The 17871-nt window shown below is 42.4% G+C and overlaps 1 protein-coding gene across 1 annotated transcript; it reads right to left on the reverse strand.

Moving 5' to 3' along the window:
- Positions 1–231: 231 nt before the first annotated feature.
- On the reverse strand, positions 232–10161 carry LOC126513437 (voltage-dependent calcium channel gamma-7 subunit-like). Its single transcript, XM_050161810.1, has one exon. The coding sequence runs from the start codon at positions 9652–9654 to the stop codon at positions 8860–8862; it is 795 nt and encodes a 264-aa protein (XP_050017767.1). The 5' UTR covers positions 9655–10161; the 3' UTR covers positions 232–8859.
- Positions 10162–17871: the final 7710 nt, after the last annotated feature.

Raw genomic sequence — 17871 nt, forward strand, 5'->3', positions numbered from 1 at the left:
ACCGATAGTCATCGTGGTTTTTTATTTGTTTGTTTGTTTTTATGAAATGGGTGGAATGCAAAGAATCTTGGAGTAAAGGGGCTGGAGAGCGCACCCTGCCCTTGAGAGCTAGAGGTTGACTAGATTTAAAGTTCTAATATCCTTTTCCAGATTTGCTGAGAACTCAGGTTCTCAGCAGAATGGTTGAGTGATCAGAAAGGCTCCACAGCTGAACTCTGTCAAGGTATTACTGTAAATCCTGTTCCAGCGTGTGCCTATAGACGCCTGCCCGGGCGAGCAGGCAGGCAGCTTCAAACAGCCATCCTCCTATTCTCCCGTCCTCCAGAGATCTTGCTTATTCAGCTATGCCCCGAATCTCACTGTCTTTAATGGGAAGATCTGATAGTTAGCAGACAAACTAGCCTCTGTCTTGTTAATACTGATAATCTCTTAGATACAGAGCACAGCTGTTCCACAGTGAGTGCAATGGTGAGAAAAACCACGTCAGTAAAAGGCCCAGAGAACCCACGCTTGCAATTTGTAAAACGAGAGCCAGCGTTAGACCACATTGGGCAGAGCCCTGCTACTCAAGGTCTCTGGAGGACTGGGAAGACTGCTGAGATCCGGAGAGGAGGGAGGGTCAACTCTGTGCTCTTTCGCAAGAGCTGATGGGAACAACAGAGAAGTACTTGCGCTTCCCTTCACCTTTCCAACGTGTGTGATTAGTTTTAACAAGAGTGGGGTATTCTTGGTAATGAACTATTCCTATAAGCCTTTTTAGACATTTCACAGGCGATAAACAGAGCTGCATACAGATGAAGAAATCTGAAGGCAGACTGCAGAGAGATTCTGCAGGAAGATTACCCCAAATCCAGGAATTAGAGGCTGGACAGGAACTCATTATCTGTTGGTTCAACCCTTCTGCTTTCGCATGCTGGGCCGAGTCTCACTGGTGCTCAGGAAGCTCATCTGTTCCTCAGCTATTCTCTCACAACAACGACCAAGTATATTTTCCCTTTTGTTTGAACACATGGATCTATATTAAATGACTGTTTGGAGAGTCACACCAGGGGCTTGTGAGCCAAAAGTACTGCTCGTCCAGTGAGTTCAAAATACTGTCATTCAGATAAAGGTACCTTTTGGAATAGTGCAAAGATGCTCAAAATTTGAATTTTAATGACATTGCTTTTGTGAAGAGCAGTCATTGAGGACTCGGCCTTTTGGGATGTCTTCTGTTTCTCAAACCGTAGAAAACAATTTTTTAACAAACAATCCTTTTCTGTGATCTTTTATTGTATATTAATAGCGATTTCTATTTACTCAAAGCACTTTTTTTATGCATGTATCACATGTTAGCCCTTCGTCTTAGACACTGGGCATATAGTAATAAACCCAAAGAGCAATAATCCCTGTCCTCACGGAGTCAGATAATAAACGGCATGTATAAATCATTATATATTGTTACCAAGTAAACCGCTGCCTCACTTGCGTGCCGAGAGTCTATAAAGATCAACTCACAGACTGAGATAGTGTATTAGACAATAAATACAGTGGAGTGGAACAGAGCAGGGGATTGCATTGTAGAATGCTGGATGGGCGTGAAGAGAAGTTTCCATTTTAGACAGTTGGAGAAAGTCTCATTGAGAAGATGACATCTGAACAAGTCCTGAATGGGGATTGGAGACAGAGCTAAATAAGAAGAGATAGCACCAAGCACCAGGAATAGTACATGCCAAGGCCCTGGGGCAGAAGTGTTTCTTCTCACACAGTCTGGGTGAGGTGGGAAGCTGGAGGAGGTTTACGGCCTCTGGCTTCTGGGTGTGGCACACAAAGCCCCAAAGCTAAAGGCAAAGATTATATAGTTAAGCTCTTGACGAGCCAGGTACGAGACTGCCCAGCATGGGTTGGGATTGTAGCAGCAGGAATTGCACGAGCTCAGACCGTGGATAGGTTTAATTCTTTCTCAACTATTAGGGTTCCAAATAATTTAGTTTATTGTTTGGCTTCTAGACTGTAAGCAGTTAAATTAATAACCTGTAAAGCAACTCTTTAAATACTCTGGCAAAACACATTATTTAAAGAAACCGTGTAAGCAATTACTCAACAATTTAATTAAATCTCTCATGCAACAATAGCGGGTTAGATGCCAGGCTCAACGAAGCTGATGAAAACAATTGAAAATGGCAGCAAAATATGGTTTTGACGGGGCTTTTGGGGGTTGTTGTTGTTTCGTTTGGTTTTTGGTTTCTTGAGACAGGGTTTCTCTCTGTAGCTTTGGAGCCTGTCCTTGAACTCGCTCTGTAGACCAGGCTGTTCTCGAACTCACAGAGATCTGCTTGCCTCTGGCCTCCCAAGTGCTGGGATTAGAGGTGTGTACCACCACCACCCAGCCCAAAATATGTTTTTAAATGAAGAAAAATACACCCACGAGATAATAAAACAAAGAACTTTAAGGTCAGAGACTGAACAAAGGAGAACCCCTTCCCTGCTTTTATATTAAGCGCCATGGCCAAACATAAGTTAACCTGAATAGCATTTATTTTGCATTTATGGATTTAAGAAAGGAGATTTCAAGCTGACCCCAGACTGGAAAGCTTGATAGGTCTGCAGAAGGCCACAGGGACAGCCAAGGAGAGAGAGCAAAACTTGTTCGTCTGGTTTCTTGGAAAGAAACTTATCTCTGCACATACCCACACCCACACTGTTATGTAGGGAGTCAGAATCATAAACTGCTTCTCATGATCTTTTGCAGTGAACATGCACGCCAGCTGGACAGTTAGGAACACCTTAGAAACAATCACTTAGTTAAAGTTGATTCCAGACCAATGTCATGAGGCATCTGAAAAGTTAATCTAGTTTCCCGTGCTTTTCTTATTCCATTTTTCATACAATCCATTTTTTATACAATGTATTTTGATGTATTCTTCCCATCTCCCGACTTCTTAAATAACACACGTGCACAGTCATCATGGACCCGTTCTCTGTTGACTAACTGCTGAACCTGCCCTAGAGTGCAGTTGAAATGCCCAGTATCCCTCCCCATTATCAGTTGCAATGGGCTTCTTGCTTAGAGGTGGAACTCGGTGCCTGCTTTCCTTCTCTGGGCTGGGATTTTTGTCTGACTTGAATTGGGGCAGGCTTGTCTCAGTCAGTCTCTGTCCATCGGCTGTTTTGTGTATGGAATATGCTGTTTCCGTGGATTTACCCACCACCTCCAGTAATTACAATCTTTCTGCTTAGATCGCTGAACCTTGGATAGGGGTAGCAAAGTGTGATACCTTGTTTGTGTTTTAACAAATAAAGCTTGCTTCAAGATCAGAGCACAGAGGTAAGCCACTGGAAGCCAGGGAATGGTGGCACACACCTTTAATCCCGGCGAGCCAGACAGGGGAGGTGCGCCTTTAATCCAGCACTAGGAAGGACGTGACAGGAGGGATATGGCCGGCGGAGAGAGGAATATAAGACCAGAGGAGACAGGAACTCGTTGCAGTCTGAGGTTCAGTGGAGACAGCTGGAGTCTGGAGAGGCAGTTGGAGGACAGGATCTCCTATTTGGTCTGAGCATTAGTAGAGGTAAAAGAACTTTCTAGTGGCTGGCCCCTCTGCTTCTCTGATCTTCAGCATTAACCCCTTTACCTGACTCTGAGTTTGTATTAAGACAACTAGATCATGCTACGGTCAAGACCTTCCGTTTAGGCTTGAGTGTGGAGATCAGTGGTCACCTTGGAGTTGCTTCTCTTTTTCCACTTGGTGAGTTCCAGGGACTGAACTCAGTCAGGTTTGGTTACAAGTGCCACTCCCTACTGAGCTATCTTGCTGACCTAAATAAAACTTTGTGTAAGGGACAATGTTTATGTATCTCTTGCATGCCTGCCTACAGAACCTGCCCTGAACTCACAAATCCGCCTCTGCTTCCCAAGTGTGAAGATTAAAGGTGTGTGTGCCCCCACTCCCAACTAAAGAACTCATACGGCTGGGCTGAAGCGGTGGCTTAGTAGTTCAGAGCACTGGCTGCTCTTGCAGAGGACTTAGGTTCGATTCCCAGCACCCACAAGCCCATCTATACGTCCAGTTCCAGGGCCTCTGACACCTTATGGCCTCTGCACACACCAGGCAGCACACATGTGGTGCACAGACGTGTGTGTAGGCACACATACAAAGTAATAATAAAAGAACCATAGGAATTCCTATTGTCAGTAGCCTTTAAGTTACCCGCCCAGTTGGGCGTGGCCTCATACTATTTATGCCGATGTAAAGCTCCCGTCGGGCCTCTTCCGGCTGCGGGATTTGATTGTTGTTCTCTGTTCCAGCAGAGGATATTGATCTGTGAGTCTACCCCTAAATAAATAACCCTCTAGTCTCAATTCTGAGCTAGTGTGGGATTTCTTTTCAGCGTCCATCTTCAAAGAACCATCACTCCATGCTTTGAAGAAAAAAAAAGTACTGTTCTTGTCTATCTAAAATGTCACAATTGCCAGTCAGTGGTGGTGCACATGCGGGAACCAGAGGCAGGTAGATCTCTGTGAGTTTGAATCCAGCCCGGTCTACAAGAGCTAGTTCCAGGACAGGGGCCCAAACTACAAAGAAACCCTGTCTCAAAAAAACTAAATAAATAAGTCACATTTGACGGTCCCTGAACACTCGGTGTCCTGTGAGGTAGAGGTGGCAGGAAGAGGATACTGTACTTAAATTGCACTTACAGCTAGGGACACGAGAAAGACATTTGTTTAAGACATTTGAAGAAATGAAAGAACTCTGAAAATACAAGGAACACTGAGAATATACTCAAATTCCAGAAGAGAAAAATGCAATTGTGAAGATTATGGATTGGTTGAATTGCAGATTGGAATTATCTAAATTTTTCATTTGGTTTCTGGAGTCCCACTTTCTTCTATCTTGCAGAGTCACACTCAGTTTCAGACTCCCATTTCTCTTATCTCTCATAGGGGAGAGTCGCTTAAACTTCAGTCTGAATTTGTTTCCTCGGTTTTAAATATTTTCCCGAATTGACACATTCATAAGGATTCACTTAACTTTAATAATTTGCAAACCTGAATTTCAGAACAGATTTCCTTTTTGTTTTTAACTCTATGTTCATTGGTGTTTTACTTGAACGTTAGGGTGTCAGAAGTCCTGGATTCAGAGTTACTGACAGATACGAGCTGCCATGTGGGTGCTGGCAACTGAACCCTGGTCCTCGGGAGGAGCAGTTAGTGCTCTTAATCACTGTGCGTCTCTCCAGCATTCCCTGACCCAAATAAGATTTATTTGTTGATTTATTTGGTTTTACGAGACAAGAGTTTTCTAATAGCCCTAGCTGTCCTGGAACTAGATCTTAGAGACCAGGCTGGCGTTGAACACACAGAGATCTGCCTGCCTCTGCTTCCCAAGTGCTGGGATTAAAGGTGTGCACTACCACCACCCTGCTCAAAATAAGTTTTGTTTTGTTTTTAAATGGGGTAATTCAAAAAGATTTTCATATTCCTCAAAATTGCCTGTGAAAGAGCATTAGACACGGTAAGTCTCTGATAAATTCCCCCTGGTTGAATCAAAATGCTACAGACTCGCGTCTACCGAGCATGAAAAGGAAAGCATTGTGGGACAGTGCTTCTCCTGATGCACCATCTACAAGGACCACACTGTCTTTACATGAAGCCCTTAACTTAAAGCACACTGTAAACATGGCAGAGATGCTGGGGAGGTAGCTATGGTACCATTTCCTGAACGTTGCTCGTTTGGGACTCGTAGCCGCATTTTCTGTCATGGTTGAAATTGCAGTATGCTATGGTTTTGATCAATAACACAACTTTGTATTAAATTTAGCTCTGTGCTAAACAGCAATACAGTGGTACTATTTTTTCTACATATACAAATAAATGCATATAGCTATCATAATTAAAGATATTTGTGTTTGGGGGTTCTTAAGGATCATCTTTTTATCCCCTGCTTTACCACAGCTTGTGAGTAACTGGTACATGACATATTGTATTTGCCTACTTAGTGTCTCAAGTTCATTTAAGCCTGCATGGTTTAGGGATTACAAATGATGTCTGTTTGGGCATCTAGGTTTTTGTTTGTTTGCTCTCGTTTGTTTATTTTGAGATGCTGTGGATTAAACCCAAAGCCTTGTGGATGCTAGGCAAGCCTTCTATTTCTTAGATACACCACCTGACCACTGTCATCTTGTTTTATGACTTAGGCTCTAATTTCATGATTTTTTTAATATATAAGTTCCAAACATGAATGTTTTACGCTATTTGGATGCTATATAGAGTGGCCTGCCTTAAAAAACAAAGCAAATCAATACTCTGCTTCTCGCTTCTCCTCAACCACCCACTTACAGTAGGAGTTCACCAATAAAATGTAGAATATTTCATTTTTCTTACTGAAACACTTGGTAGTTTAGATAGCATATGGAAAAGGTGTGTGTGTGTGTGTGTGCATGTGTGATTGTGTGGTAGATTATGCATGCATGCATGCATTGTGGAGGCCATGTGTTCCACACTGGGGTCTTCCTTACTCTTTCTCCTCCTTATTTGCTGATATGAGAGGTTTTCTCACTGAACCTCCATCTTCCCAATTCTTCTGGGCTGGCTCTCCAGCAATCCCCGTCTCTCCCTGTTATATCACTTGCATGTGTCACAGATTGCACGCATGCTTCGTTACATCCAGCTTCTATACAGCTGCTCCAGATGCAAACTCAGTGCCCAGCAAGGATTTTACCAACTAAACTATCTCCTCAGCTCCCTGGAACATTGAAAAAGTGTGTGTGTGTGTGTGTGTGTGTGTGTGTGTGTGTGTGTGTGTGTGTGACAGTTTGCATGAGTTTACACACAGCATGTGCATGCAGGTGACCAAGACCAGAGAATATCAGATCTGGAATGGGAACTACATATGGTTTGGGGTCACTTGATATGGGTGCCAGGAACAAAACCTGGTCCTGTGGAAGAGCAGTAAGCACTCTCAAGTACTGAGCTGTCCGTCTAGTCCCAGGGATGTTTATTTTTTAAGTTCAGAATTCTGTACTTTGTATGCAATCTAGATGAGTCAAGTTAATGCTATAAAGACTCCTGCTTGGGGTCATAATCCTGATCCCACAGACATCATTTCTTTTACACTTTGGATTGAGATTTCTTTGTGGTTGTCAAAGACAAGGCAAGCTTTGGATTCAGGAGCCTTTAGAAAGAAGAGGAAATTTTAGAGTCTGGGAAAAACCTTAAGATACCAACTTGTTTAAGATGATTTATAGGTTGTCTGAGAGTGCGGATGTGGTTTCTGGGTTATTTCTGGCTTTGTGGTTATTATGATTAAGTCTTGCTCTTATGGGCAAGTAGTAAGAAAGGAGGGAAGCCCTAAAGGACAGGGTGAAGTCCACAATTTAATCATTGTCATACCTAAGAATTTATTAAATGACCTAATAAGTTCACTAGGTGGGTTAATCAGTAAGATTTGGTTTTCCCCTATTTTTTTTCCTTTTTTCTTTCTATTATTTATTTGTTTTGTATTTTTCAAGGCAGATTTCTCTGTAGCTTTGGAAAGCTCTGTCCTGGTACTTGCTCTGTAGACCAGGCTGGCCTCGAACACACCAAGATCCACCTGTTTCTGCCTTCCGAGGGCTGGGATTAAAGGCATGCACCACCACCACCCAGTTGTTTTTCCCTCTTTTTAAAACAACTAAGAAAACCCCATCACCAAAGTCTGTAAGCGATCAGCAGCCAAAGGGTGAACACTTACCATTTATTGGGGCACAACCTTTTGGGATGAGCCATTTTGTGACTACTAATGACCTTGAACACATTGTTTAAATTATCATTCCAAGTGAGTTGTAACTGGGTTTCTACTATGTGTGGTCCTTCCATCCTATGATTCTATGTTTGGGTTGTTTTACTTATTGAAAGAAAGACCAGGAGGAATTGGGAGGGACGGCCCCAAAAAGAAGCCCAGTGTTTTGTATTATACTAATCAAGATAAAGGGGGAAGAGTGAAGAAATAGGGGGGAGGAAGCACTCTGGATCCAAGGGCCTTAGCACATGTCACATTTACCCCAGGTTTCACATGAGACATGTGACCCCTCCTCATTGTAATGTGACCCTTCATCATCATACCAAGCTTCATGGATTGAATGCCATACTATACCGTTCTCTCTAACACTGTCTTTGTACATGCTTTAAACATACTGTATCCTGCATGTGTTACCCTAAAATGCCCCATCTGTTTTGAAGCTGATATAAATTATAAATAATAGACGGTGGATTTGGCCTCGATTTTGATTGACCTCATTAGACATGAACCACAGGGAGCCACAAATGTACAACTCAGTTATTTTGGCTCTGGAGTGTAATGCTTAGAATTCATAAATAAAATAACAGAAATGATTCTGTCTTGCATGGACTGCAGGAAAAGCAACAGACAGTTGTACCTCTTGGCCCCTTCCAGTCAGTGAGCTAGAAAAATCGCCCAAGAGGCAGACTGGCAGGCCCGAGCATTTTCAGCTGTGCATCCAGAGACAGGCCTCACAAAGCTCTGTGGAAAAAGGTTGGCGTTGGTGTGTTCAGCCATGTTACACGGACAGCAGTGTAACCAGAGATGGCTCATTTGTTTCCAGGCTGCCCAGATTTGAATAATCACACAAAACCATATTAATTACAACACTGTTTGGCCAATAGTTCAGGATTTTTCCTAGCTAGCTCTTCTATCTAGGACTACATGGACTAATGAGGAGAAGTTGGGAAGAGGGAGCCATCGAAATGAGGATGATGGGTTGGGGCCTGGAGGCGGCACAGCAGCCCCCAGCCAAGAGTCCCTTAAGGGATTGGGGCCGCGTGGGGGGAAGGGCAGGGGAGGGGAAGGAGGAGGAAGAGGAGAGGATGGGAGCCCAGCCTCAGCACGCTGAAGTGGAGATGTGGAGGTGGTCGGGATACTTGATGGCTGGAGGGTAATTTTGCGTCATCTGGATGGAGACGTCGCTGGGCTGCAGAAACTGGCCCGAGTAGTCAGAGCAATTGCTGAGACGCAGGCGGTAGAAGGCCGGGTGCGGGCGATACTTCTCCTCCTCCGCATAGCGATTGGTGAATAAGTACACGGACATGGACATGACTGCGGCCCCCTCTTTGAGAAGGAAAGAGGAGGCAGCGAAGGCAAACGACCACCCGTGTCGATAGTGAAAGTACTGCTCAGAGCTGCTGGGCCTGTTCCTGACCTCATTATTGATGCTGGAGATGTACTGAACCAAGCCCACCATCAAGGAGAGGCCTGATACAATGAAGAAGATGCCAGACTCTAAGTCCAGAATGGTCTTCTGAGGTCGGATGTGGCCGATGCTGCTGATGACAAAGGCGGTGAACACAAGGGAAAGACTAACCATAAGGAAGGGAGTAGCCGTGCGTACCGTCTTCAAAATATTCTCCGTGTTTTCCGTCACCAAGTTGATCTCTGGTTCAAGAAAGTACTCGGAAGCCACACAACGCCCCTTCTCCCGACCTGCAAAGAAGCAGACTCTCCAGAGGCCAGCGTGCAGCGCCATCTTGGCCTCGGTGGTCTGGTTCTGCGGCAAAACGGTCCCCTCCTCCATGTACAGCCAGTAGTCCGTGCTGACCGCGATGCCCAGGAGGAGCAGGCCGCAGGCACCAAACACGCTGCTCAGCCGGGTCAGGGCACGGCTGCTGCAGTGACTCATCCTGAGCGGCGGGGGGCGCCCTGCGGGGCCTCTCTCAGGGCTGGGCGGACGCTCCGGGCCGCGGGCTCCGCAGCCGCTTAACCGGCCCCGCGGTTTCCAACGGCCGCCGCCGACGCCACCGGGGTCCCCGCGCCCCCCGCCCCCGCCCCCGAGCCCGGCGTCCCGGCCCCCTCCCGGCCTCCCACCCCCCGCGCCCGTGGCCTCACTCGGCGGACGCAGCCGGGAGCCGCTTGTCTTGTTTTTGAGAGGGGGGACTCATGCCACCCAGGCTGCCCTTGAACTTGCTATGTTGCAGATATGACCACCTAATCATCCTGCCCCAACTTTACAAATGCTGAGAAGACAGTATGTGTCCCCTGCTCTAATTACACAATTTTAAATAAAATGACTGAAATCCAGTAGACTCTTGTTTTTATTCTTTCTAAAATTTCCAGAGTGTATGCCTAATAAAAAATATACACATTAAGAGCCACTTCCTGTTTGGGAAATTAAGCTGTCACTCAAAAAAAAAAAAAAAAAAAAAAAAAAAAAAANAAAAAAAAAAAAAAAAAAAAAAAAAAAAAAAAAGGACAAGTTGCATTCCAAAAAAAAAAAAATCATCATTTAGTCAAAGTAGCAAATTACATCCCAGAAATCAAACTTTTAGTCAAAGTAGCAAATCATGTTCCAAAAATCAAAGTTCTAGTCAAGAGACATTTTTAATGTGATTTGACAGGTCTCTGCCAGCACAGGTTAAAGAAAATCGAGCAGTCACTGGAGTGCAGAAGACTGTTGGAATCTCTGGTCGCTTTTAGCACTTAGTCGTAAGAACACTTACACAGCTTCCTAAATGGAACACCGATCTTCATATTTCCACATGAAAAGCTTCCTGGTTTTATTTAAAATGTGAGACATTATCATAATCATTCATACATGATTTTAGTTGTGCAATTATTCTACAAGCATTGACTAGTTTGTCCAACTAATAATTAAATCAAATACCAAGGTGTTTCATAGTCTGGAGAACTCCATGGAATGATTAATATTACAATTTTTAAATTTTTTCTTTGCCGTTCTCCACATCTTTAATTTTAAAGAGTTGAGGTCACATTTTAATAGTATTCTCAACTACCATATTTTAAAACGTAAAATTGTGTAGCACAATTAATAAAAACTCAGAGACAGATATTGGTGTTCTATCTGAAGGTCAGAAAAACAAAACAGTTAGCCACTGGCTCTTATCTCTACCTCAGTTGAGAGGGCAATCTTGTCTCCAGGAATTTCAGAATGAGACTCCTCTGTTATATTCCTTTCTAGTGCTGGGATTAAAGGTAGACACCACTACCACCCAGTTTCTATGGCAAACTAGAGTGGTTACTAGGATTAAAGATGTGTGCTACCCCTGCCTGGTCTGTAAGGCTGACCAGTGTAGCTGTCTTACTCTCTGAACTTCAGGCAAGCTTTATTAAAATACAAATGAAATATCACTACAGAGTTGAACGTCTTTTCTGGGTATATTTCCCACGGTTTTATGATACATGGTCTCACATCATGAATTTTGTTGAAACAGCCATTGCTGAGATTTACTGTGGTGAATTCTTCTGTTTAGAAAAGAATGGGGGGGGGGAATCCATATAAATATCCCCAAAGTTCTTTGTGACAATCTGTAATGAGAAAAGAAAAACAGAAGTAAAAGTTTTGGCGAACGCTTCAGAAATACAGGGAAAAGGGAGTGTGGAGGTGTGTAGATAGATTTATTAAACTAATCAGAATTTATTTCCAACCAAGTTTGGGGAAATAGGAGGTTAATAGTTGATGTAGTCTGAATAAAATCATTACATAACCCAAGAACTGTGAACATCCTGAATCAGATATGATGTCAAGAGGAGATAGTTGATTGAATTTCCTTTAGCTCATCATTAGATAGCATTTTAGTCATTTTATCTCCCGAGTGACTAGACATACCCTTATTTCCTAAGACTAAGTCAAATAGCTGATTCCAAAGCAATCTGTGATGTCTGATTTTACAAGTCATTTAATGCTCAGTAACAAAAACAAGTCAATCAATGGCGGGAAGAGTAGAGCTAATCAGCTGATTTGGAGACTTTAGATTTATTTTGCTTCGTTAATTTTGATATCTCAGCATCACGAATCAGTATCCCGCATCACCTTTCTCTTTTCCTCAGATAATTTGAAGTGACAATATGTTTGATTTATGATGTTACATATATACATCTTGAAATGTGGATTGTTTTGCTTGATGGATTTTTGAAAGGTTGGATTGTAGAGATGGAAGTGGCTGTGAATGAGAATTCACACCTGCCTGATACAAGCAGGCATTTTTTAAAAAAAATCTCTGTATTCTGAATATGCACGCTTATACTATATAGAGTTACCTTGCCTTGCATTTATTACAACCCCCAGCACTAGGTTGCCGGTGAGTTTAATAGCACCATAACCTCTCTCAGTATTTCTCAGCATATCAGACAATCCAATCCTTTCTCCGTTTGCCCAAATGCTACTTTGGAGGCGTGAGAGCCATAGCTCAGTGGTGGAGAGATTTGTGTGTAAACCTACGTAGTTCAGAGCCGCCATCAGGTTCTGAGATGACTTTGACTATGGTCATAACCTTATTTTTCTCATCCTAAATGGCATTAGTTAATACTGTGTGTGGTATAGAATTTTTGTGGCTCATACACAAGTGGACAGATGGGGCAGGGAATAAATAAATAGACTGAATAGATGACGAGATTTAGTGCACATTTCCAACAAACTGCATTCAGAAGAACAAAAATTCTGCAATAAGCAACAAAATTTATGGAGACTTCGTGATATCAGTCAATGCAAAGATGGCCTAAGCTTTTTTCACCAGTTCAGTTCTGGAGTGTTCGAACACTAGAGTCTCAACAGTAAAATTCCAGTCATGTGATAATATTCTCTTTTTGCAAAGGCTTTTTAAAATATGTGGTCTTTGTTTCTTTGCTTTGTTGTTGTTTTCAAGACAGGTTTTCTCTGTGTAGCCCTGGCCATCCTGGAACTTAGTCTATAGACCAAACTGGCCTCGAACTCAGAGATTCACCCACTTCTGCCCCGCAAGTGTTGGATTCCAGGTGTGTGCCACTTTTATGTCTTTAAATAGACTAGAACCTACATCACTTCTACATCTCCTCCCCCTTTCCTAGTTCCCTCCTCCAGCATCTCCCTCCCCCTTTCCTCTCTCCTTTCTCCATCACCTCCCTCAAACCCCTTCTGTGTCTCCACCCTGGGGTTGATAGCATCTTTTTCTTTGATTATTATTGCTACTCAACATATAGCATATGATGTGTATGTCTATGCATATATACATACATACACATATATATCCTGTAGGTCTGTTTTTGTTATTTGTATATGTGTGGGTTTCAAGGCTGACGATTTTACACTGGACAACCAACAAGGACACTCATCTCTGGGAGACACTAATTCTCCTCCCAGCGGTCATCTCAAGACTCTGTTTGTCAGATCATCTTGTTAATTTTTATTGTGTTTTATCTTATATTGTGTTTGCTAAGTTGGGAGAATAGCATACTTAGCTGTACCCGAGTTTCCTGTAAACCTCCTCAGAATACAAAGAAGAGTGAAGGACCGGCTTTTGTTCTCAACGACTCTGTTTTTCTGTATGATGCAGGCGTTGCAAAGCTTTCATCAACAGTTACCAGCTACTTTCATTGTTCTCGTGTGCCAGTTCTGAGAGACTGTTTGAGATGCATTCGAGGACCGGGAGAGTGCACAGTGCAGCCTTCTGTATTAAACAAAGAACAGCAGCAAAATACACACTCCTACCCGACGTGCACCCAGTAGAGCGTTAATACAAACAAACCAGGTGCAAGCCAGAAAGCCTGCAGGAAACCAGGGGAGGAGGACGGAAATTAGGTTCTTCGGAGGTGCACAGTACAAAGGAAGTACGATGCTGTGTGTAATGGACTTTGATGAATGATAGATTTGGCCAGTCACTTCCTTTATTAAGATTTACCAAGACACTGGTCCAAGTAAACGGACATCCTCCATATACAACATATACCATATACAACACTAAGGGGAAGAATTTACATAAGTTCTGCTATTGTGTCTGTTCAGGCCAGTGAAAGTCACTTACCATCAAGAAATTACTAAACTGTAATATATTTAACAACCACGCTGCCTCACGGTTTTCTCCACAAAATATGGAGGAGGTGGAGTAGACTTGGAAGTCAGCTAGAGAAATTGCAAAGGTTGTCTAGTAATCACTCTTCATATTAATTAATGCCCTTTTTAGCCACTGAACCCTGGGTGGAAAACCCATATCATTTTGGACCTACCCAGAAAGTATTTTATGTCAAATTCTTCTATTACAAGTACAAACTGATTTACTTCTTTGACATTAGGAAAGTGAAGTATCTAATTAGAGAAGATATTCCAGATTTATGATGGCACATGACAGATACTCCAAGAACTTCCTAAATTTAATGCACTATTATAAATTATACAATGGGTCCCATTAGCATAATTGTCAAAGGCAGATGCTGCGTACCTTAAAGGAATGTCACTCTGGCAAAGAATGGGATTAGTAAAGATTACCAGAGGAGCATGGCAGTCAGTGTGGTAATCTTAAAGAGTGAAAACAGTCCTCTTTCTGTCCATCGTCATCTACATCACATTCCTTCATTATCACCGTTTAAGCACCAACTAGTACGGGAAATAAAGGATCAGCTAAGGGAAATTGGTTAGTTCCTTAAAATTGTATTTCTTTGTTTACTGTGGTAGGATAAGACTTCCTTGTGCAATTGGAAGTCGATGTAACAGGCGATTTCTGTGGCTAGAGACCTTTCTCTCTCATCGCGTCCATCTTCCCCTCGGGCTCCATGATTGACAATATTTAAGATGGCAGCTGGCTTCACCAGCCCAGATGCCTGAGTGATTACTGGAGGCAGAGTCTCGCTTCCAACCTGCTACAGAAATAAAACATAGCAAGAAATAGAATTTGCACATAATGCCTCCGAGATTTTAGAGTTTGTCGGTGTCCTAACTGAGCCTATCTTGTCATCATCCTGTAGCTGGAAATATGCAAGGATCACTCCTGGAACATCACAATCAATGGCGACGTCAAGACAGTTTCTCTGTCTCCATTCTGCTTTGCTTTCCAAAGGGAACTCCAGTAGTTGCTATGAGAAAAACATTGCCAAACTGTGCCAATTAGCAGAATTTGCAGAGAGCCGGTGGGCGAGATGGAGGGCAGGTGTTGCATTGTTAGAACACACAGTAGCTGAATGCTAGCCATGGCAGGCAGTGTAAGGCATTTCCTTCTGCCTCTACCTTTATTAAAATTATCAAGGCAAATGTTAGTTCATTGTTTAAAACAATGTATGACTCTCCCATTCAGCTCTGATATTTATTTTCCTGATCAAAAATGGGCCAAGGCAGGAATGTAGGAGTTATTTTTATCATTAAAAAAATTCAAACACAAGTGTAGATTCCATTGACTCCATTTAAAGGTATATTGTTTTTATTTTCTGAAAGAAGGGCTTGTATTATTCTTATTAAAAGTTATGTCTTAGAATGGAACATATACTATGTGGATCAAAATGAGCATTTCAAAAACTGATTACACCTGCATTTTTGCTAGAGGTTTTCATTAGTTACAAGGTCAAGACGAGTTACTAGTCTCATGTCATGTCTCTAAAGTGCAAATGTCATGTTATACTATAGTAATAGAAGCAAGAGGCTTGGCTAGAGCTCAGTCCCAATAAGTCGTTTGGAGTGTAACATTTGGCCAAACACGGACACACACAGAGCAATATTTACCAAATTCTTTTGTAATGTTTCTCTAAATTTTTTTAATACAGTGTGGCCACAGAAAATGAATAATATTTATAAGACAAAAATGAATGAAAAAAAGAAAGAAAAGGAGGTTTCTTGGATACACTCAAGGAAAGGCCCTAACGTGATAGCAACAGCTGTGGGCTTCTGAGATGGCTCAGCCGGTAAAGACACTTGCTGCCTAGTGCGGCGGCCTAATTCAATCCCTAAGACTAGTGGAGGAGGAGAACTGACTCCCAGATATTGTCTTCTGACACACACTGACACATTCACCATGGTGCACATGCCCACACACAGTAAACAAAGAAATACAATTTTAAGGAACTAACCAATTTCGCTTAGATGATCCTTTATTTCCCGTACAAGTTGGTGCTTAAACGGTGATAATGAAGGAATGTGATGTAGATGACGATGGACAGAAAGAGGACTGTTTTCATTCTTTAAGATACGCAGTATTCTCAGGAGAGACCATAAAAATGTGGGTGGTGCACATGTACATGAAGGTCATTGCCCCCTAGAAAACAAAGCCATTTGCCTGAAATCCTGGGAAGCCATGCTGCATCCAGAGAAACACAACTCAGCTAGGAGAGGAGACTTAAAGCTACAGGGCAAGTAATTATGCTAATTTAGCACCTTTAATGTAAGACATTCTGCACATCTTAGCGTGTTTAATCTCCTTGATGACTATAGATGGGTGTAATTTCCTGTGTTTCCTTTTTCATTAAAGAAACAGGCTTAGATACTCACTACCCTCTTTGGGTTTCTAGAAACTAGGACAGAATCCCAATATCATGTGGCTTTTTTTTTTTTTGGCAAAACAGAAAGATTCTATATGTATGTAACTACCTTCAAATGTAAAAGGAATGTTTTGTGGATGAGAGAGTGGACATTTTTTATGTTCTTGGAGGTTGGTCTAGCAATTAGCAAAAAAGAAACCATTTCAGGATAAGGAAATCTGTTAGAAATTTTTCTTCATGCATGCTGTTTTAATAAAGTCATGTAAAACAGTGTTAAGACTTTTTCTCTTGGGCTAAGGATGTGTCTTCGCTGGTAAAAGTAATTACCTGGTGTGTACCAAGTTTTGGGCTTGTTCCCTGGCACTCTGTTAGACCAGGCATAGTGGCACATACCTATAAAAAGATCACTTAATAGGTAGAGGCAGAAGGCTCAGAAATTCAGGGTCTTCTGATGTGGGATTCCCCCTCTGTATGCTGTGAATACCATTGGTTAATAAAGGACTGCTTTGAGCCTATAGCAGAGCAGGGCAGAACAGAGCTAGGCAGGGAAAACTAAAGTGAATGCTGGGAGAAAGGAGGAGTTGAAGAGAAGCCATGGAGCCTCTGCCAAAGACAGACATGCTGAAACCTTGCCGGTAAGCTACTGCCACGTGGTAATACACAGATTAATGGAGATTGCTTAAATTAATATTTAGGAGTTAGCCTATAAGAAGCTAGAGCTAATGGGCCAAGCAGTGATTTAAATAACACAGTTTCTGTGTAATTATTTAGGGAGTCTGGGCAGCCAGGAACCAACAAGCAGCCTCCTTCAACAGTCTTCTTTAATATAGAGTGAGTTCAAGGATACTCCAGGATTTGTGAAATAGATAAAGGTGTCTGCCATCAAGCCTGATGACCTGAGTTCAATCTCCAGGGCACACATGGTGGAAGGAGAAAGAATCCAGCAAGTTGTTTTCTGACCTCTACCAACACGTTATAGCATACTTGTGTGCGCACATATAAAATAAAACATAAATATGTATGCATTTCTTATATTTATCAAGAAGAATTTTTATTTTACACTAATTGTATGGAGATAAAAATCCTACTTCCACTAGAAAGGACTCAGTAGTTTTACAATTATTTAGAAATCCATTCATTCTAGAAAAAGAAAACAAAATCAAATTGCACCCTTGAACTTCCATCGGCAGCAGGGTCAGAGTGAACAATGAGGCTCCAGTAGGGAGTGCATATCAACTATCAGAAGGATCTTAGAATACTACTTTAGGGAACAGAATAATCTTAGCAGGATTTTATTGTGTGTATGAGAGAAAGACTGTGCCAGGGAGTGGTAGAGGAGAACGCCCCTTTCCTAGATACATTTCGACATTCTGCCTTCAAATAGCAGTTACCAACTGAGGCTACCCTAAGAATATTTTCATCCTGAACTGAGGAAGAGAGGGCTGAAAGCTGGGTGGCCACATCACAGCAGGGAGCAATTGCAGAGCTGGGAAGCGACTAAGTCACCCCCACCCTTCTCTCCTCTGCCTTTGTCTCTCCTTCCCTTGGGCCAAGGCTTTAGGACCAGAGTGAATTCTAACCCTGATGAATCAGACACGAGTTTGAATCTGTAGCTGTTATCTCTCTCATTCTTCATTCCCTAAACCAAAGATGACTAATACAGCTA

Source organism: Alexandromys fortis, unplaced genomic scaffold (genome assembly GCF_014885135.2).
Source record: "Alexandromys fortis isolate MF-2015 unplaced genomic scaffold, M_Fortis_MF-2015_v1.1 scaffold_137, whole genome shotgun sequence".
Lineage (NCBI taxonomy): Eukaryota > Metazoa > Chordata > Mammalia > Rodentia > Cricetidae > Alexandromys > Alexandromys fortis.

What these genes read in the sequence shown, in the direction of transcription:
- LOC126513437 (XM_050161810.1), bottom strand. Translation starts at nt 9,654, where the DNA reads ATGAGTCACTGCAGCAGCCGTGCCCTGACCCGGCTGAGCAGCGTGTTT.